The sequence below is a fragment of the Pan troglodytes genome, chromosome 3 (genome assembly GCF_028858775.2).
Source record: "Pan troglodytes isolate AG18354 chromosome 3, NHGRI_mPanTro3-v2.0_pri, whole genome shotgun sequence".
NCBI lineage: Eukaryota > Metazoa > Chordata > Mammalia > Primates > Hominidae > Pan > Pan troglodytes.
In genome coordinates this window covers 143,719,981-143,742,874 of record NC_072401.2, presented here as the reverse complement: position 1 = coordinate 143,742,874, position 22,894 = coordinate 143,719,981, and the positions used below count along the sequence as shown (strand labels likewise).

Here is a 22,894-nt window from a genome sequence, read left to right as displayed (position 1 = left end):
GGAAAGGGCAAGGCAGAGGTAGAGGAGGAATATTCTTGGTTTTGGTTTTTGGAGAATGATGTGCTACAAATGTGGGTGAATTTGGGTTTGAGAGAATGAAAGGTTAGGTCTCAAGCTTGTAGAATGTAAAATGATGAGATCAGAATAAAGGGAATTTGGAGTTCTAGATCAGAAAATCAAGATCAAGTTGGGAATATGGGATTGGGGTAGATCTTCATAAAAGGAGAGTTAAAGTTCATGATGATGGATGGAATGTCTGAAGGTGAGCCTATACTGAGAAAAGAGCAGAAAACTGGGAAATAAACCCTAGAGTTTAAGCTATTAATATTAAACAATACTGAAAAGCTTTATTTTACTATTAATTTGAAAGCATTATATGGCTTCTGACATTTGTGAATTTCAGCCAGAATAGAGGTGTGTTTAGTTATACATACTTAAATATAAATCTAACTTCTGTGAGCCCTATGTAAATCCAACACTGCTGTATAATTATATTCACCAGAAAGATCATCAGGGTGCAGTCACTCACTCAGTGAATCTGTTTGTTTACTTATGGCCCTTGTTTATTTTTATGTTTGGGTGAGATTTTCATTTCTGCTTACATGTCTAGATGGTTTAAATGCAGGGCATGTCTCCTAGCTGAAGACTCCTGTGCATAGTACCAGAACTACTTTATATTCACAAAGGCTGACAGTGCTAATGATGGTTTGTCCCTGGGTGTTTACAGAGTCATTTTTTGGTTTGTATCTCTGTGGCATTTCCAAAATCGAGAAGTTATTTACATTTTGCTGTTTAATACTTCTGGAGATGTTTTTCTTTTTTTCTTTTTTCCCTCTATTAATGATGGCAGAATTGGTGAGAAAGAAGTTTTGAAAAAGTGTCATTAAATTATCCTTTGTTAGAAGACTGTTTTATATTCCCTTTCCTTTAGTCTTCTAAAAATATTAATGTGTTCCAGCATGTGAGATTGAATATTTCATTAGGAAGTATTAGGGGAGCCATTTTAAAGGCAGATTTTAAGGAACCTTAATCACCAATATATTATGTATGCTGAAAACATAGGTAAGAAGGGAATGTAGATTTGTGTTGCTGAAATTTTCCCGATCTTTGTCTTCTATATCTTTTTGTTGTGGTTAAATATTTAAGTCTATCTTCTGAGGGAAAGAGAAACTTGACATTGTGATTGAAATACTGCAGCAGCCATGAACTGCTTATCTTTTACTTCTCTCTCTGCTTTCTGCGTTAAACAGTGGTAATGACCTGGCAATACGCTATCTGAAATGACATGGTTTTTTTGCTTAAGTAGATTGAGATACTGATTACTGCAGCCCCATCTTATTGCTACATGAATTGCTAGGAAAGGTAAGAGTATGAAGATCACTTCTGTTTTTGGTTCAATCAAATTTGTATCCTTGTAAACATACCAAGATCCAACGTCATAATTGCTATATACATCTGTATGACATATATAATATGATATTATAAGAAAAGCTAACTCTTTTTTAATTTGGTTATAAGTGCTAAGTCGCTTTCTAGATTTGTCATACATTTGGTTTGTTTGGCAGAAAGTGGAATGGGAAGGTGTAGAGTGAGGAAGAGAAGCTAGAATTGACCTGAGATTTTTGTTGAGTCCATATCAATCTGTGATGCCCTATGATGAAATCACAGGAGTTATTAGAGCATGGGGTTTGAGTGCTAATAGTATGGAACAGCTTTTAGAGACCAACTCTTTGTTTTACAGTGATAGAAACAAATCCAGAGAACTGAGGTGATATGCACTTAGTCACATAGCTAGTTAGTGGATGAGTCGGAAGTAGAACCTGGATTTCTTGATTCCTAGCACAGAACTCTCTTTAATATATTTTCTATGCAGATGTGATGAATTTCCATAAGGTAAAATTCAGTAGAATTTTGGTGATGAATAATGATTAAGCTATTATTACTAGCCTTTCCAACTTGATAGGTGATAAATTGAAAGCATAATTTAGCATTTAAGAATTTTTTTCCTAAATCTTTAAGTCATCTTTGAAAAAATCTTTGGAAACATGAAATAGATATTTCATTTGTGACTCTCCTAATTGACAAGAAGTGTGGATATCTGTATTCTTTGTATGGTAAATTTTAATGGAATAAATAGAGAATGGCTTCTACATTTTACATTCTAGTTCAGTGACAGGGTGAACCATACTTTTGGATGCCTTGTGTTTAGTTCTTTAGTTTATAACCTGGATTTACCATTCTGTTTTTTCCACAAAGTTCAATTGAGGAAACATGCTTTAGGGCATGTAAAAAAGCTGCCCATCCAAAATGGTTTTGGGGAGAAATTTATTCTAGAATTCTATAGCATCACTAGATTAAGCATGTTCCATGCTTTGATTCCATCCAGGCACTAAGTGAAAGCCTATAGAAGATAAGGAAAAATAGGAAACCCAAAAGGAAGGAAAATCATTGAAAAAGTAGCCAAATGCTTTAAGAAAGAGAATAGATAGAGCTATAGTTCCAAAGTTTACTCCCATATTTCATTGATTATTCATCTATTTTAGTATTTTTGAATGATTCACTTGCATTGTAATTAGTAAATTTGTGTTCTCTGCACTTCTAGGAATGTAAACATCATAACATCCTCTTATTACAAAGTCTTTGTATCCCCAGTAAGCATTTAATCACTGTTGAGATAGCATATGCCATGAGACCTTATAGCCTTTTACTATAGTCTCAGATATCGATTTCAGTAAAATTTCTTGAGAGCATCAAATTAAATATAATTTAATACATTAATAACAGTAGCAATTCTGGTTTTGCTGCTACTGTTACTGTTCCAATACTACTATTAGGATGATGGGGCAGAAGTGGTAATTATCTTGTGTAAGACATTGTGTTGAGCACTTTACATTAATTATCTCCCATAATTTAATTCTTAAAACAGGGCTGTTGTCATCTCCATTTTACAAATAAGAAAATCAAAGATTCACGTGGGTAAATGACTTGCCCAAACTCACACAGCTAGCAGATAACTCAAACTCTTGAGTTCACACTTTTAACCAATATGACATATACGGTTTATTACACAGCTCTTCTGTTGCAAATCAGTAGGTGCATTATTTGGATTAGTTCAGTGAAAAAATTTAGAATATCATAATAGGCCTTGTGCTTCTAGCAATTAAGCTAACTTAGCTTGCCCAAGTAAAAAATTTAAAACAAGCCTTTTGAGAAGAAAAACGTGTTTAGTTTTTATAGATAAGCAGTTTTGATGAAAAAGAAATCTGCAAATATCTATAAAATTAACTTTTAAGTAGTACCCATGAAGGTCCTTATTATATGCTTTATTTAACTACTAAGTACTGAAGAATTATACAGAAACATGCTGCACCATGACTTATGACAAGTTATTATGTCATATTCAAATGAGAATATGACACACTGGAAAACTGATATAATGAATTATTTAAAGCCATCCCAGGATTGGAGTTAATATAGTTTTCTTCACAGATCATGCTGTCACCTGCCTACGCATCTTCTTTGTGATAAATACTTGCTTTCTATATTTATTTCAAACAACTGAATCAACATTATAATTTCCACTGATTTCAAAATCACCAAGAAGCATTTCACTTCTTATTTTAATAAGAAATCTATTTAACAATAAATCACTTTTATTTTTAATTTTTTTATTTTATTGCACTATGACATCAGCTGTGTACATGCTATCAGAAATTTTCTCCTTTAATTTTCTTAAAAACATAATTCAAAAGTCGTGTTTTAATTTGTACCTTATCTAGTAATAGAATCAGCGTTTCTTTTCACCTAATTTATTGATTATTTTAATTAGCATTTTGGTAAACTACTCATAGAAATGCCCCTTCTGCTTTCTGACACTTTTAATACTAAAAAAAAGCAGCATTTAGAAGGAATTAGTTAAAAGAAAGACAACATTGGTGTTCAGCTAAAAGTTGAAAACAAATTTCGTGAAAGATGTGACTAATGAAGAAAATGAGACGTCACATGACTATTCAGTTAATTCTACTGAAATAGAAGTGACAGCAACACATCATATCTATGAGGTGGCTTGCTACCTATTTTCACAAAAGGCTCAAGTGAAAAATATTATATGTGCAGTGTTTCCATGGTATAATGGCACTATTTATTCTGTAGTTTTTCTTGCTCGGAAAAGGAAACTAGAGAATCTTAAAGTGTGGCTCTTAAGCTTATCTTTAGCTTTCATTATTATTGCCAAACATAAAATTTTTATGCTGCTAAAAATAATGATGGTGAAAATCTTATATTATTATCATTGAATATAAAAGACTTGTCAATGACTTGGAGAAGATAGAAACCTGAAATTGCCACTTTGTTACCTTGGAAGGGTCTTCTCATCTTTTTGAGTCTCAGTTTCTTTATCTGAAAAAGTAAAGAGTTGTACTAAATGAGCTTTGGGTTATGTTCTGCTTTACATGTTCTTATGTTTGCTAGGAGAGAATCTTTTGTACTTAGTAGCATGCAAACAAAAATGTTAGAGAAAAGGCACAAAGTCAGATTTTGTAGCCAATAGCCCAGTCATAGAGGAAGATAAGAATATTTATACTCTTTTCTATTTTACTTGGCCACAGTTTCTGTGATAGACACATAGGTATCTCATGCAGTTAGTATAGATGGGCTGCAGTTTATGCTGTTTTAGATTTGATGGTTCCAAATGGGGTATTGATCTATGACACAATGTTCTTGCCTTGAGGGCACCTCTGAGAACGTTTAGGAGGTTTCATCTTCCTAAGGTACTTTTCGACAGTCCGTGCTCTTACCTCACACATTCATGGATAATTTTAATTTCAAATGAAAAACAACAAGCAGTAGCTCACGTCTGTAATCCCAGCACTTTGGGAGGCCTAGGCGGGTGGATCACCTGAGGTTGGGAGTTTGACACCAGCCTGACCAACATGGAGAATACAAAATTAGCCAGGCATGGTGGCACATGCCTGTAATCCCAGCTACTCGGGAGGCTGAGGAAGAAGAATCACTTGAATCTGGGAGGCGGAGGTTGTGGTGAGCTGAGATCACTCCATTACACTCCAGCCTGGGCAACAAGAGCAAAACTTGATCTCAAAAAAAAAAAAAAAAAAAGAAAAGAAAAAAGAAAACACACACACACACACACACACACAAAACACCTACCCTATTAACATGTTTTGCTGTGTTTTATGCAGATGTTGTCTTATTAAGTAAATAACAATGCTGGTGGTTTTCAGAAACAAATGTGTTTTGGATATTTTTGGGGGAGAGAGAAGCTTCTTACGTTTCCATTTCGTGTATTTTTTGTTGCAGAACTTCAGATGGTGGCAAAGTGGTTGGCACCATAGAAGTCAGTGTCGTGAAGATGGGGGAGATTGAGGATGGGGAGGCCGAACATATCACCACAGATGTACAGGGACAAAAGGTAGGATCTCAGTCTGCTCATTGTACAAATTAAATTAAAAATGATCAGCTTTGCCAGATGTCTGTCTCACCAACATCTCTGTGGGGTTTGAAATCTCATTATCAAAACCTAAATGGGACAACAGCTCTGAAATTGGAATACAATATGTGTGTTTCAGCCTCTGAATCAAAGGGCCTATTTGCTTGGAACTATGCAAAGCAATGCTCCATTCAGAAGCACCTTCCTCTTCCCTGCCAGCTCCCTGGTTGACACTGCCTCTTCTCAGTTGGAACAAAAGTATTGATCATTGTCGCATTTTACCATAATTAACTCTATGTGAGATGCCAGAAGATTCTGGGATGGCTATTGCCCAAAATAACTTGTTCTCTACTCCCAAAACCCTCTTTGGAAAGATATGCGATTTTAATTTGTATTTCACCTTTACGTGAAGGAGGGCAGATTTAACAAGAAGTTCCTGCCTTATGAAATTGAGGAGAGAGAAGCAGGAAATAGTATTCATTGAAGGAATAGCTCTGGAGGAGGGACAATGGCAACTGAAGGAGAAGCTGCTTCCTGAAACACAGAATAAAGGCCTGATGCATATAAATGTGTCCAGGATTCTTTCTTTCTTTCTGTTCCTTTTCACTAAGGCAGAGAAACTATGTAAATATTAGCCTAAATTTATTTCTTAGGAATGCAATTGCCTGTTTTATTGAGACCATTGAAGCACATGGGGTAGACTTAGAAACTGCTAGTAGTTTCTTTTAGGAAAATGAATTTTATACACTATAATGTCTACCTTTTAATAAATGAGCATTTTAAAAAAATATTTTTAATAAACAATCATTGTATATACTTCTGGGGTACAATGTAATGTTTCGATATATATTTACATTATGGAATGATTAATCAGGTTAATTAACAAATCTATCGCCTCACATACTTATTTTGTGTGTGTGGTAAAAACATTTAAAATTTCTCCTTGCAGCAATTTTGGAATCTACAATGGACTATTATATAGTAACCATTTTGCTCAATAGCTCACTAAAGCTTATTCCTCCTGGCTAACGGAAACTTGTACCCTTTGATGAGCACCTCCCATTTCCCTAAACTTTCCCTCCCCCAGCCTCTGGTAACCATCATTCTGCCCTCTACTTCTATGAGTTTGAATCTTTTAGATTCCACAAATGTAAGCTAAAAAAATGACCGAGGCAGGTCTCAATTAATTTAGATGTTTATTTTGCCAAGGTTGAGGCTGCACCTGGGAAAAAACACAAATTAGAGGAGCATCTGTGACCCCTGCCTTTTCCAAAGAGGGTTTTGAGGACTCCGATATATAGAAGAGAGAGTAAGCAGGAAGGGAAGAAGAGAGGAAAAAAAGAGGGGGGAGGGTAGGCAATGAGGTAAGTGGTCCCATAGTGAGGCTTTCATTAGTGCTCAGTGAATCTACATTTTATATGTGAAAGGGAGAAGAGGAATAGTCAATTATGCATTCCTCTCATATTCAGTAAATCCACATTTTACTTAAAATAAAAGAAGTCAACTACGTGTTTGGCTCAGGGTGGGCAGAGGGATGATTTTCTAGTCTTGTCCTTCTCCCCTCCCTGTGGACATATAAGCTGTTAATTTACATTGTTAGGGTGAGATTCAACAAAACTCTGTATTAAGGCTATTTTATAGGGGGTTATATATTCTGAAAGAGTTGGGGCCCACAAGGAATTGTGAGCAATTTGTGAAGGAGGGCATCTGGGGAGAGATGTGGGCTTCTATCATTGCAGCTATCTGTTCGTCGGGGGAAAAAACAAAGGCAGTTTTTTGTGTGTTTCAGTTCCCAATCTTAACTTTCCTTCTGACATAGTGAGTTTGGGGTCCCAAGAATCTGTTTTCTTTCTCAACATATAAATGAGATGATTCAGTATTTGTTTTGTGCCTGGCATATTTCATTTAACATAATATCATCCAGGTTTATCCATGTTGTCACTAATGACAGAACTTTCCCCCTTTTCAAAGCTGAATAGTTTTTTATTGTGGTATATACCACATTTCCTTTTTCCATTCATCTGATGATGGACACTAAGATTGCTTCCACATCTTAGTTATTGTGAGTAATGTTGCAGTGAACATGAGTGCAGATATCTCTTTGGCATATTGATTTCAATTCCTTTGGAGTACCCAGAGTGGGATTGCTGGGTTTTATGGTAGTTCTATTTTTAGTTTTCTGAGGAGCCTCCGTATTGTTTTCCATAATGGTTGTATTAATTTACATTCTCAACAGTGCATAAGGGTTCCCTTTAGTTTACACCCTCTACACCCTCACCAGTACTTACCCCTCATTTTTTTTTTTTTTTTTTTTTTTTTTGAGACGGAGTCTGCTCTGTCACCCAGGCCGGAGTGCAGTGGCGCGATCTTGGCTCACTTCAAGCTCTGCCTCCTGGGTTCACGCCATTCTCCTGCCCCAGCCTCCCGAGTAGCTGGGACTACAGGGACCCGCCACCATGCCCGGCTAATTTTTTGTATTTTTAGTAGAGACAGGGTTTCACCGTGTTAGCCAGGATGGTCTCAGTCTCCTGATTTCGTGATCTGCCTGTCTCAGCCTCCCAAAGTGCTGGGATTACAGGCGTGAGACTCCGTGCCTGGCCTCCCTCATCATTTTGATAATAGTCATTCTGACATGTGTGAGATAGTATCTCATTGTAGTTTTAATTTGCATTTTCCTGGTAATCAGCAATGATGAGCGTTTTTTAATACATCCGTTGGCCATTTGTACGTCTTCTTTTGCGAGTGTTTTTTAGGTCCTTTGTCCATTTTTTATTGGGTTGTTTTCTTGCTATTGAGTTTCTTATGTATTTTGAATATTAGCTCCTTATCAGGTGTATGGTTTACAAATATTTTATCCCAATCCATGAGTTGTTTCCTTATTGTTTCCTTTGCTGTGCAGAAGCTTTTCAGTTTGATACAATGCCATTTGTTTATTTTTGCTTTTGTTCCTGTGCTTTTGGGGTCATATTACAGAAATCTTGCCCAGAGCAATGTCACGGAGCATTTTAAAATGTTTTCTTCCTAGTACTTTTATAGTTTTAGGGCTTATTTTTCAGTCTTTAACTCATTTTGAGTTGATTTCTGTGCATGAGCATGGCATGAGATAAGGGTCCAATTTTATTTTTCTGCATGTGGTCATCTAGTTTTCCAAACACAATTTGTTAAAGAGACTGCCCTTTCTCCATTCTGTGTTCTTGGTACCTTTGTTGAAAACGAATTGCCCATATATGTGTAGATTTATTCATAGGCTTTCTGCCCTGTTCCATTGGTCAATGTGTCTGTTTTTATGCCAGTAACATGCCATTTTGATTATGATAACTTTGCTTTATAATAGATTTTGAAGTCAGCTGACATGATTCCTCCAGTTTTGTTCTCTTTACTCAAGATAACTTTGACTCTTCAAGCTCTTTTGTGGTTTCTTAAGAATTTTAGGATTTTTAACATTTATTTCCGTGAAAAATGACATTGGAATTTTGATAGGGATTCATTTAATCTGTATATTGCTTTGGGTAGTATAGACATTTTAACAGTATTAATTCTTCCAATCCACGAGCATGGGATACTTTGCTATTTATCTGTGTTATCTACAACTTTTTTCATTAATGTTTTATAGTTTTCAGTACACAGATCTTCCAAATCCTTGGTTAAATTTACTTATAAGTATTTTTTTAAAGTGAATGGGATTGATTTCTTAATTTCTTTTTCAAATAGTTTGCTGTCAGTGTAAAGAAACACTACTGATTTTTGTGAGTTGATTGTGTATCCTTCAACTTTACTGAATTTATCAGTTTTAACTGATTTTTTTTTCTTTTGGTTGTGTCATTAGGGTTTTCTACATAAAAGATCGCGTTATTAGCAAACAAAGACAATTTCCCTTCTTCCTTTCCTATTTGGATACCTTTTATTTTTTTCTTGTCTGATTGTTCCAGCTAGAACTTTCAGTATAACATTGAATAGAAGTGGTGAGAATGGACATCTTTGTCTTGTTCTTGATTGTAGAAGAAAAGCTTTATAAATGAACATTAAAAAAAATAAGGCCCATTGTGACTTATTTTCTGGTTTAGTGTCTCTTATCTTGGAGCATGTTTGATTTTTCTTACCCAGGAAACTGCTGCATGGAAGATGGTATTTATCCAACACGTAACAAATTATTAACTTTACAAAAATATCAAATATTTTCTTTCAAATTTTTTTTTTCTTTTTCCCAGAATAGGCTAGGGTCTTCTCTGCTACCCTAAACCTTGTTCTTCTCTGTTACCCTCCCTTCTCCTTGGAATATATCCCACATTATAAAAATATTTTAAGAAGGCCCAAGGTTTAAATCAGGTTATTAACTAATATCAGGGCCATGGTAAAGTTTTGGAGCAGACTTTCTTGAGTTTGTGCATTCGAAACCCTGTCTTAGGGCTGGATCCCTTCATTCCATCCTTGTTTGTTTTGTAGTTCTATATAAGACTCATCTTTGTCACTATCACATGAACACTTGCATCAAGATCAAGGAAGGAGGATTCGGAAGCTAAACTGGGGACACAGAGCAGAAAAGGCAGATAATTATGCCTAGACCTGTAACTGTGTACCAGGAGACCAGTAGCAGAAACACTCCCCATTTCAAAGTAGAGCTCCTTTCTCTGATTCTAAATATATTACCAGCCACTTTTCCACTTTCCTCAAAACTAGCCCACCTTTTGACTCCAGACTATGTCACTATAGTATAAGGTAGTGGAAATTGAATTATACTCTTTTCATAAATGGAGAACTTGATACCTAGAGATATGCCCCCACCCAAATCCTACATAGTGTTTCTGGCTTAGGAACATGAACTTAAAAAAGACTTAACTGAGCTGTTCCAGAAATAGGAGGTGGCAGTGGCAATACTACACCGTGTGTGAGTCATAAGCTGACTAAAATGGTAAACACATCAAACATTTTGGCATCAGCTCTGCCCTGTCTGGATTATTTGTAAACCTTGACCTTTTTTGCAAATTTTTGATAAAGTAACTGTAAACTCACTTAGCAATCTTTAAGAATATCGATGTTTGAGATATATAGTAAGGCCCAACATGCATGATATTTATTTTGTAAATAACTTTATCTCAGCGTTTTTCAAAGTGTGGTTAGAATCACCTAGAGTGCTTTTTAGAACTGCAAATGCATGGACCCTTGTACATCTGCTAAATAAAAATCCATAGAAAATCAATTAATATTATCTGTTACTAACGGTGATTTAAGACATGAATGACTATCATTATGGAAAGAGAAAGTAACTGAAATAGAAGTTATTCCTAAAATAACATTGCTTTCATTGGTTTGCATGAGCTAGGGACAAAGGAATGAAACTTCTATTAGCACCAAAGTCATGTGCCATGAAAGTGACACATGTTATCTAATGTAGACGTAAATAAGAGAGTGATACTGATATTGCTCAGCTTGGGCTGTCATGACAAAATACCATAAACTGTATGGCTTAAACAACAGGAATTTATTTTCTCACGGTTCTGGAAGCTAGGAAGTCCCAGATCAAGGTGCCAGCCTGTTCAGTTCCTGGTGAGGGCTCTTTACTTGGCTTGCAGATGGCTGCCTTCTTGCTACCTTCTCAGATGGTCTATCTTCTGTGTATAAGCAGGAAGGGGAAGTGGGGGAGGGAGAGAGAGGGAGAGAGAGAGAGAGAAAGAGAGAGGAAAGGAGAAAGGAAGGGAGAGAGGGAGTGCTTTGGTATCTTCTCCTTTTCTTGTAAGAATACCAGCCCTGTAGTATTAAGACCCCATCTTTATGACCTCTTTTAATCTTAGTTACCTCCATAATATAGGCCCTTATCTCCAAATATGGTCATATTGGAGGCTGGGGCCTCAACATATGAACTTTGGAAGACACAGTTCAGTCCATAACAGTACCTTTATATAAAATACTACATTTTAATCTTGAGTCTTAAATTCCAGAGCATGGAATAAAATATAAGTGAAAATCCAAACTCTTTCTTCTCACATACGTTTGCTTTCTTTTTCTTGTTTCCATAAATCATATTATGAACACATATTTATTATCAAGGGAAGATTGCTCAGAGGTCATTTACCATATTAGATTGTTTCAAACTTCAATATATACACACATAGAAATAGAAGATAAAGCATTAAAACCACATAGTAGTAGAAAGAAAAAATTACAAGAGAAATACTAAAATTGTCTTTTTTCGAAACTAGCATAGTAGATGAATGTTGCATTATGTATCCAAAACATTTTTTCTTTTATTGGAGTCATCTTTGACTCCTTTCTGCCTCTCATAAACTCACAGTTAGTATGTCAGCAAATCCTCTTGACTGCACCTTTTAATTGAAACCAGAATTTAACAACTTTTGGCCCTTTCACTGCTACCAATGTTGTCTATCACCTGGATGTTTACAGTAATGACTTAAAAGTCTCCCTGATTTTTTCCTTTTCTCTCCCTGATCTGCCACCTCATGTCACTACATCAGTCTATTTTCAACAGAGCAACAAAGTGATCCTATTTAAATGAAACTTAGGACATATCTTTCCTCTCACAGCTTCTCACCTCTCTGAAAGTATAAACTCAAAGCCCTTCAGTGACCAAACACAGTCTTACAGGAGTCTCCCCGTCCCAACCCCGGGAACTTCATTACTTCTTTGACCTCCTTCCCAACTCCTCCTTTTTGCTCACTACAGTCCAGTCACATTGTCTTCCTTGTTGTTCCTGAACATTTCAGGTACATTGCCACCTCAAGGCCCCTGCACTTTGTTTTCCCACCTACCTTTGAAGTGTTTTCCCCAGGTAATTTTGTGGTTCACTTATTTCCTTCTGGTCTTTATGCAGAAATGTCACCTCCTCACTGAAGCCTTTCCTGCAACCCTATCTAAGATTGCAGTGTCTACCTCAAAGCTTTCTATCTCCTTTCTCTGCATTATTTTTGTGATTAGTACTTGTCATTGTTCAATGATATATATATATATATATATATATATATATATATCGAATTTATCTCATTTGTGGTCTATTTTCCTCACTAGTATTAAACTTCATGAGACAAAACTATTTGTCTATTTTCATTCCCTCCTTTATCCCGAGTGCCTGAAACAGTCTAACTCAGAAATAAATGAATAAATGAAGTCAATTTTACTTTAAAGAAGTAAAGCTAAAAATTATCCCATAGAAGAGAGAATATGTGGCTGCGTATAACTCCATAACAATTGGTGGATCAATAAATAAGATGGCATATAGTGAAGAGTGTAGGATTGTGGAAGAAAAATAAAGAAACTTACAGAACAACTTTTGAAGTAGTCAAAGACAGTGCTATTAGAGAAAGGATAAGTAGGAACTAAATAATCAAATCAGGTGAAAAATGAGAAAACCCAATAAGTAACAGCCAAAAGGATTGCTTGAGACAGGAAAAGTCCTCCCATTGAGCACAGCCCTTCTTTGCCTGCAGCAGAGATGATCAGCTTCCTGTCAGGATTAAAGCGTTGTTAGGAGCATCCTCCAGTGAGGCACCAGAGAGGCTTAGTTTAGTTCAGCCCCTGCCTTGCCTCTCCTATTAGTTTAAGATCTGTGTTGTATTGGAATGCAGCATAGCACAAGTGACCAAAGGGACTGTGATTTCTACAAAAGGAAAGAAAATGTCTTACTTATTTGTGATACCAGCATAAATAGTATAAGTGGAATACAAATACATCCCCTTCTGAAAACCTTCTGCTTTTCTCAGGCCATGTTGCTCCTGTTCTTTGAAGTACTGTTTTCATTGTTGTTTATCAGCAGTGCTCAGAGGAAAGGTGGAGTCTTTGAGTGGCTAGGAACCAGTCTCAGAAGGTCTTATCCCTTTATTTCCTCCAAATATAAAATTGAAAATATTATAATCAGCCTTAACTTATAGAGAATATTGGTAGGCAAATAATCATCATTCATTCATCAAAAATATCACCTACTAAGTTCTAAGCATTCTACTAGGTTCTGGGGATTCAGCAATGAACCAGAGAGACACAGATGGTACCCTCAGGGGAAGTAAACAATTAAAATAACAGGTAATATATTATTGATTGGTGCTATATGCTGTATAGAAAAAAAGATAGGGTAAAAGGAATAGGTGGTGCTTAGGCATGGTTGTTTGTACTAGATGTTGGTTAAGGAAAGATTCACTGATAATGTGATGTTTGAGCTGAAACTTTCAGGAAATAAGGGAGTGAGATGGGGATATATGTCAGGAATAAGAATTCTAGGTAGCATCAATAGCAAGAGCAAAGGCCCCAAGGTGGCAGCATGCTTTTTGTGTTGAAAGCAGCAAGTAGGCCAGTGTGACTGGAGCTAAGGGGTTGAGGAGGAGTGGTTGGAGTTGAGGGCCGAGATTCATGGGGCAGGGAGAAACAGATCGTGTACTCCCCTGTAAGCCATAAGACTCTGAGCTAAATAAGTAGTTATTATTCATTGTAGAGTAGAACACTGATATGATGAATATAACATTGATGAAAAATTATTTTAACAGCCCTGTATATGCTAAAAGAATTAGAGGTAATATTGAAAATAGGAAAAATTAGAATTTTATGTATTCCTAGTATCATTGAACATCATTCTAGTGATTTAGGAAGTGCATTTCCAAAATTGCTGTGGATTAGAGGAAGTGCACCTCTGACTTCGGGGTGGTCAGAAATGCGATTTAGAGAACATCAAATTTTAAGAGCTGTTTTCAGTCATTCATTCTTTCAGTCAACTAGGACCTCAATAAAGAAATTATGAAAGCACTTTTGTACCCCATCAAAAAATTTACTGAGTAATGTGATGAATGTTATGATTGTGGAATAAGCAGTAGACTATAAGAAAACAGAAAGTAACATTTAAATCAGTGTTTTGAATTCTTTGTCTTCTTCCTCAAAATGTTTGAGGAACGTATACATTCCATTGTTAAAAGTGACCTCAGTGTACATGGTTCTTAAAGAGGGCCAGTGCCTGGGGAAGGAGAGGTGGAGGGAGACAGAACAGTGGGGAAATAGCTCAAGCAAGGCTGATGGAGCCTTGGAGAAGCTTGTCTGAGCCCTCAGAGCCCCTTGAGCAGAGCCATGTAAAACTTACAGAAGGATGGCTGGTTCCCTTAGACCTCGTCACCAAAAGAACTTTCTCCAATTTTTGTGTGTATGTTTGCTTTGTTCTGTTGCATTTACTTGTTTATGTTGGGTATATTTACTCTAAAAATTCACTCTCCTCTTCCCTATCCCCACTCCCACCCCCATATTTTTTTCTAAAGATAAAAGGAAACTCATTTGAAGACACAAATGCTAGAGTCTGCCTGTGTGAAAATAGATTTCATCCAACTCCTGGGGCCAGAAGAATTTTGTTTCTTCTTTCCATTACAGTTTCATAGGAAGCTGAGGGAGAGTACCACATTTAGTGAGGAATTGTCTTGGACATTCTCTCCCATCATGGTTCATTCACTAGGAACATGTCCATGTGCTCTTCTGTATCTCTTCTCTCTTTCTGTTGAGAAATTGACAGTACTGTAAAGGTCAGGAGCTTAATCAATTTATTATGGATTCCAGAGATCAGCTTATTTATAAATGATCCTCATACTTTTTGAGAAAATGCTTGTGTTGTTTTGCTGGAGACAAAATAATCTTTTGCCCTATATAACTAGTGGCTTCAACATATTTTGTCTTTTATTTAAAGTTGCAATTACTTAAACTCTAGAAAATAATTTGCTTTCTATTGATCTGAAATTAGCTCAGGTGAAAGAAATACAAAATGATTCAGCTTGTCAAATATGATGTACTGTGCTAGGAACATATATCTATAGCATGTTGGGGATAATCATTTTTCTCATTTTAATTTTTTCCCTGAGTACCCTCTACAATTATATAATATAAGCATATTATGTATACATTTAAGTAAATCACAAATTAAACACTCTTTGTAGTAAAGATAAAGCTAGAAATAGTTTTTAAAAAGTATTTTATTCAAAACTTTTTGAAACCATGTACATAGCTTTATGTTTTGCAAATAAAATAATATCATTTCTTATTTTGATTGTTTTCAAATTTTTTTTTTTTTTACATTTTTTCCTAGTGTGCCCTGGTATGTGAATGTACAGCCCCGGAAAGTGTGAGCGGAAAAGATAACTTACCTTTTTTGAATTCAGGTATGTAACTCGGTTTTAAATATTTAGTTTCATGCGAAAATGAATTTTAATTTTATGTAAAATCAACACTGAACCAGCATTCTCACAGTTGTTTGTGAAGCTTAGTAAATACACTGGGAAATCATAAGGGGCCAGCAGAATGGGGGGAGATTGTACAATTCCACAGGAAAGATGAATGTACTAGCTATACTGCAAAACAAATATGATCAGCCAGGCGCAGTGGCTCACGTCCGTAACCCCAGCACTTTGGGAGGCCGAGGCGGGCGGATCACGAGGTCAAGAGATTGAGACCATCCTGGCTGACATGGTGAAACCCCGTCTCTACTAAAAATACCAAACATTAGCTGGGCATGGTGGCCCGCGACAGTAGTCCCAGCAATTCTGAAGGCTGAGGCAAGAGAATCGCTTGAACCTGAGGGGCGGAAGTTGCAGTGAGCCGAGATCGCGCCACTGCACTCCAGCTTGGAGACAGAGTGATACTCCATCTCAAAAAACAAACGAACAAAAAACAAATATCATGTGCTGCATAATGACATTTGGTCAATGCCAACTACATATATGACAGTGTTCTTATAAGATTATAACACAGCTAAAATATTTCTATCGCCTAGTAACATCTTGATGATCCTGACCCTGTGTGGGCCTAGGCTAAGGTGTGTGTTTTTGTCTCAGTTTTTAACAAAAATATTTAAAAAGTAAAAAAAAAAAATTAAAAAAGTAAAAATAAGAAAAAGTTATAGAATAGGGAAACAAGAAAAAATACTTTTGTATACCTGTACAGCGTATTTGTGTTTTCGCTAAATGTTATAAAAGTGTCAAAAAGTTAAGAAAATTTAAAAGTGTATAAAGTAAAAAAGTTACAGTAATCCTAGGTTAATTTATTATTATTATTTTATATTTTTTCTTGATTTGATTTTAGTTTTATAACAATATAAACAATTTATAACAATTATAACAATTTTTTCTTCATTGGCCTGTTTTTAATCCTGTACCTAGAAAGAGAACAAAATGCACACTTAAAAAATTGAACTTTAACTCTTACCCACGCCCCCTTCCCCATCTCTTCTACCCATCTTGTTGATTGTGGTATCTGATCTTTTTTTTTTCTTTTTTTTTTTAAATTTATTATTATTATACTTTAAGTTTTAGGGTACATGTGCACAATGTGCAGGCTACTTACATATGTATACATGTGCCATGCTGGTGCGCTGAACCCACTAACTCGTCATCTAGCATTAGGTATATCTCCCAATGCTCTCCCTCCCCCCTCCCCCCAACACACAACAGTCCCCAGAGTGTGATGTTCCCCTTCCTGTGTCCATGTGTTCTCATTGTTCAATTCCCACCTATGAGTGAGAATATGCGGTGTTTGGTTTTTTGTTCTTGTGATAGTATACTGAGAATGATGATTTCCAGTTTCATCCATGTCCCTACAAAGGACATGAACTCATCATTTTTTATGGCTGCATAGTATTCCATGGTGTATATGTGCCACATTTTCTTAATCCAGTCTATCATTGTTGGACATTTGGGTTGGTTCCAAGTCTTTGCTATTGTGAATAATGCCGCAATAAACATACGTGTGCATGTGTCTTTATAGCAGCATGATTTATAGTCCTTTGGGTATATACCCAGTAATGGGATGGCTGGGTCAAATGGTATTTCTAGTTCTAGATCCCTGAGGAATCGCCACACTGACTTCCACAATGGTTGAACTAGTTTACAGTCCCCCCAACAGTGTAAAAGTGTTCCTATTTCTCCACATCCTCTCCAGCACCTGTTGTTTCCTGACTTTTTAATGATTGCCATTCTAACTGGTGTGAGATGGTATCTCATTGTGGTTTTGATTTGCATTTCTCTGATGGCCAGTGATGGTGAGCATTTTTTCATGTGTCTTTTGGCTGCATAAATGTCTTCTTTTGAGAAGTGTCTGTTCATATCCTTTGCCCACTTGTTGATGGGGTTGTTTGTTTTTTTCTTGTGAATTTGTTTGAGTTCATTGTAGATTCTGGATATTAGCCCTTTGTCAGATGAGTAGGTTGCGAAAATTTTCTCCCATTTTGTAGGTTGCCTGTTCACTCTGACGGTAGTTTCTTTTGCTGTGCAAAAGCTCTTTAGTTTAATTAGATCCCATTTGTCAATTTTGGCTTTTGTTGCCATTGCTTTTGGTGTTTTAGACATGAAGTCCTTGCCCATGCCTATGTCATGAATGGTAATGCCTAGGTTTTCTTCTAGGGTTTTTATGGTTTTAGGTCAAACGTTTAAGTCTTTAATCCATCTTGAATTGATTTTTGTATAAGGTGTAAGGAAGGGGTCCAGTTTCAGCTTTCTACATATGGCTAGCCAGTTTTCCCAGAACCATTTATTAAATAGGGAATCCTTTCCCCATTGCTTGTTTTTGTCAGGTTTGTCAAAGATCAGATAGTTGTAGATATGCGGCGTTATTACTGAGGGCTCTGTTCTGTTCCATTGGTCTATATCTCTGTTTTGGTAGCAGTACCATGCTGTTTTGGTTACTGTAGCCTTGTAGTATAGTTTGAAGTCAGGTAGTGTGATGCCTCCAGCTTTGTTCTTTTGGTTTAGGATTGACTTGGCGATGCGGGCTCTTTTTTGGTTCCATATGAACTTTAAAGTAGTTTTTTCCAGTTCTGTGAAGAAAGTCATTGGTAGCTTGATGGGGATGGCATTGAATCTGTAAATTACCTTGGGCAGTATGGCCATTTTCACGATATTGATTCTTCCTACCCATGAGCATGGAATGTTCTTCAATTTGTTTGTATCCTCTTTTATTTCAGTGAGCAGTGGTTTGTAGTTCTCCTTGAAGAGGTCCTTCACATCCCTTGTAAGTTGGATTCCTAGGTATTTTATTCTCTTTGAAGCAATTGTGAATGGGAGTTCACTCATGATTTGGCTCTCTGTTTGTCTGTTGTTGGTGTATAAGAGTGCTTGTGATTTTTGCACGTTGATTTTGTATCCTGAGACTTTGCTGAAGTTGCTTATCAGCTTAAGGAGATTTTGGGCTGAGACCATGGGGTTTTGTAGATATACAATCATGTCGTCTGCAAACAGGATAATTTGACTTCCTCTTTTCCTAATTGAATACCCTTTATTTCCTTCTCCTGCCTAATTGCCCTGGACAGAACTTCCAACACTATGTTGAATAGGAGTGGTGAGAGAGGGCATCCCTGTCTTGTGCCAGTTTTCAAAGGGAATGCTTCCAGTTTTTGCCCATTCAGTATGATATTGGCTGTGGGTTTGTCATAGATAGCTCTTATTATTTTGAGATACGTCCCATCAATACCTAATTTATTGAGAGTTTTTAGCATGAAGGGTTGTTGAATTTTGTCAAAGGCCTTTTCTGCATCTATTGAGATAATCATGTGGTTTTGTCTTTGGCTCTGTTTATATGCTGGATTACATTTATTGATTTGCATATTTTGAACCAGCCTTGCATCCCAGGGATGAAGCCCACTTGATCATGGTGGATAAGCTTTTTGATGTGCTGCTGGATTCGGTTTGCCAGTATTTTATTGAGGATTTTTGCATCAATGTTCATCAAGGATATTGGTCTAAAATTCTCTTTTTTGTTGTGTCTCTGCCCGGCTTTGGTATCAGGATGTTGCTGGCCTCATAAAATGAGTTAGGGAGGATTCCCTCTTTTTCTGTTGATTGGAATAGTTTCAGAAGGAATGGTACCAGTTCCTCCTTGTACCTCTGGTAGAATTCGGCTGTGAATCCATCTGGTCCTGGACTCTTTTTGGTTAGTAAGCTATTCATTATTGCCACAATTTCAGATCCTGTTATTGGTCTATTCAGAGATTCAACTTCTTCCTGGTTTAGTCTTGGGAGAGTGTATGTGTCGAGGAATTTATCCATTTCTTCTAGATTTTCTAGTTTATTTGCATAGAGGTGTTTGTAGTATTCTCTGATGGTAGTTTGTATTTCTGTGGGATCGGTGGTGATATCCCCTTTTTCATTTTTTATTGCGTCTATTTGATTCTTCTCTCTTTTTTTCTTTATTAGTCTTGCTAGCAGTCTATCAATTTTGTTGATCCTTTCAAAAAACCAGCTCCTGGATTCATTAATTTTTTGAAGGGTTTTTTGTGTCTCTATTTCCTTCAGTTCTGCTCTGATTTTAGTTATTTCTTGCCTTCTGCTAGCTTTTGAATGTGTTTGCTCTTGCTTTTCTAGTTCTTGTAATTGTGATGTTAGGTTGTCAATTTTGGATCTTTCCTGCTTTCTCTTGTGGGCATTTAGTGCTATAAATTTCCCTCTACACACTGCTTTGAATGTGTCCCAGAGATTCTGGTATGTTGTGTCTTTGTTCTCATTGGTTTCAAAGAACATCTTTATTTCTGCCTTCATTTCGTTATGTACTCAGCAGTCATTCAGGAGCAGGTTGTTCAGTTTCCATGTAGTTGAGTGGTTTTGAGTGAGATTCTTAATCCTGAGTTCTAGTTTGATTGTACTGTGGTCTGAGAGACAGTTATAATTTCTGTTCTTTTACATTTGCTGAGGAGAGCTTAACTTCCAAGTATGTGGTCAATTTTGGAATAGGTATGGTGTGGTGATGAAAAAAATGTATATTCTGTTGATTTGAGGTGGAGAGTTCTGTAGATGTCTATTAGGTCCACTTGGTGCAGAGCTGAGTTCAATTCCTGGGTATCCTTGTTGACTTTCTGTCTCGTTGATCTGTCTAATGTTGACAGTGGGGTGTTAATGTCTCCCATCATTAATGTGTGGGAGTCTAAGTCTCTTTGTAGGTCACTCAGGACTTGCTTTATGAATCTGGGTGCTCCTGTATTGGGTGTATATATATTTAGGATAGTTAGCTCTTCTTGTTGAATTGATCCCTTTACCATTATGTAATGGCCTTCTTTGTCTCTTTTGATCTTTGTTGGTTTAAAGTCTGTTTTATCAGAGACTAGGATTGCAAACCCTGCCTTTTTTTGTTTTCCATTTGCTTGGTAGATCTTCCTCCATCCTTTTATTTTGAGCCTATGTGTGTCTCTGCATGTGTGATGGGTTTCCTGAATACAGCACACTGATGGGTCTTGACTGTTTATCCAATTTGCCAGTCTGTGTCTTTTAATTGGAGCATTTAGTCCATTTACATTTAAAGTTAATATTGTTATATGTGAATTCGATCCTGTCATTATGATGTTAGCTGGTTATTTTGCTCGTTAGTTGATGCAGTTTCTTCCTAGTCTCGATAGTCTTTACATTTTGGCATGATTTTGCAACGGCTAGTATCGCTTGTGCCTTTCCATGTTTAGCGCTTCCTTCAGGAGCCTTTTAGGGCAGGCCTGGTGGTGACAAAATCTCTCAGCATTTGCTTGTCTGTAAAGTATTTTATTTCTCCTTCACTTATGAAGCTTAGTGTGGCTGGATATGAAATTCTGGGTTGAAAATTCTTTTCTTTAAAAATGTTGAATATTGGCCCCCACTCTCTTCTGGCTTGTAGAGTTTCTGCGGAGAGATCCGCTGTTAGTCTGATGGGCTTCCCTTTGAGGGTAACCCAACCTTTCTCTCTGGCTGCCCTTAACATTTTTACCGTCATTTCAACTTTGATTAATCTGACAATTATGTGTCTTGGAGTTACTCTTCTCGAGGAGTATCTTTGTGACGTTCTCTGTATTTCCTGAATCTGAATCTTGGCCTGCCTTGCTAGATTGGGGAAGTTCTCCTGGATAATATCCTGCAGAGTGTTTTCCAACTTGGTTCCATTCTCCCCATCACTTTCAGGTACACCAATCAGATGTAGATTTGGTCTTTTCACATAGTCCCATATCTCTTGGAGGCTTTGCTCGTTTCTTTTTATTCTTTTTTCTCTAAACTTCCCTTCTCGCTTCATTTCATTCATTTCATCTTCCATCGCTGATACCCTTTCTTCCAGTTGATTGCATTGGCTCGTGAGGCTTCTGCATTCTTCACGTAGTTCTCAAGCTTTGGTTTTCAGCTCCATCAGCTCCTTTAAGCACTTCTCTTTATTGGTTATTCTAGTTATACATTCTTCTAAATTTTTTTCAAAGTTTTCAACTTCTTTGCCTTTGGTTTGAATGTCCTCCCGTAGCTCGGAGTAATTTGATCATCTGAAGCCTTCTTCTCTCAGCTTGTCAAAGTCATTCTCCGTCCAGCTTTGTTCCGTTGCTGGTGAGGAACTGCATTCCTTTGGAGGAGGAGAGGCACTCTTCTTTTTAGAGTTTCCAGTTTTTCTGCTCTGTTTTTTCCCCATCTTTGTGGTTTTATCTACTTTTGGTCTTTGATGATGGTGATGTACCAATGGGTTTTTGGTGTGGATGTCCTTTCAATTTGTTAGTTTTCCTTCTAACAGACAGGACCCTCAGCTGCAGGTCTGTTGGAGTACCCGGCCGTGTGAGGTGTCAGTCTACCCCTGCTGGGGGGTGCCTCCCAGTTAGGCTGCTTGGGTGTCAGGGGTCAGGGACCCACTTGAGGAGGCAGTCTGTCCATTCTCAGATCTCCAGCTGCGTGCTGGGAGAACCACTGCTCTCTTCAAAGCTGTCAGACAGGGACATTTAAGTCTGCAGAGGTTACTGCTGTCTTTTTGTTTGTCTGTGCCCTGCCCCCAGAGGTGGAGCCTACAGAGGCAGGCAGGCCTCATTGAGCTGTGGTGGGCTCCATCCAGTTGGAGCTTCCTGGCTGCTTTGTTTACCTAAGCAAGCCTGGGCAATGGCGGGCGCCCCTCCCCCAGCCTGGCTGCCACCTTGCAGTTTGGTCTCAGACTGCTGTGCTAGCAATCAGCGAGACTCCGTGGGCGTAGGACCCTCCGAGCCATGTGCGGGATATAATCTCCTGGTGTGCCGTTTTTTAAGCCTGTCGGAAAAGCCCAGTATTTGGGTGGGAGTGACCCGATTTTCCAGGTGCCGTCTGTCACCCCTTTCTTTGACTAGGACAGGGAACTCCCTGACCCCTTGCACTTCCCAAGTGAGGCAATGCCTCGCCCTGTTTTGTCTCATGCACGGTGCGTGCACCCACTGACCTGCGCCCACTGTCTGGCACTCCCTAGTGAGATGAACCCGGTACCTCAGATGGAAATGCAGAAATCACCCGTCTTCTGCATCACTCACGCTGGGAGCTGTAGACCGGAGCTGTTCCTATTCGGCCATCTTGGCTCCTCCGTTAATTTATTATTGAAGAAAGAAAAGATTTTTAAAATGTTGTAGCCTATGCATACACTGTTTACCAAGTCTACGGTAGTGTGTGGTAATGTTCTAGGCCTTCACATTCACCCACCACTCACTCACTGACTCATCCAGAGCAACTTCTTCTAGCCCTGCAGGCTTCATTCATGGTAAGT

At 37.5% G+C, this 22,894-nt stretch overlaps 1 protein-coding gene across 23 annotated transcripts in view; it reads left to right on the top strand.

Moving 5' to 3' along the window:
• Positions 1-22,894, top strand: part of INPP4B (inositol polyphosphate-4-phosphatase type II B) — an 811,274-nt gene that overhangs the window by 562,320 nt on the left and 226,060 nt on the right. For all 23 annotated transcript variants that reach the window (XM_001142120.7, XM_024356306.3, XM_054683404.2 and 20 more), the window contains 2 exons: positions 5,317-5,428; positions 15,504-15,576. In XM_001142120.7, the coding sequence (XP_001142120.2) occupies positions 5,317-5,428; positions 15,504-15,576 (185 nt within the window). The remainder of the gene's footprint in view (positions 1-5,316; positions 5,429-15,503; positions 15,577-22,894) is intronic.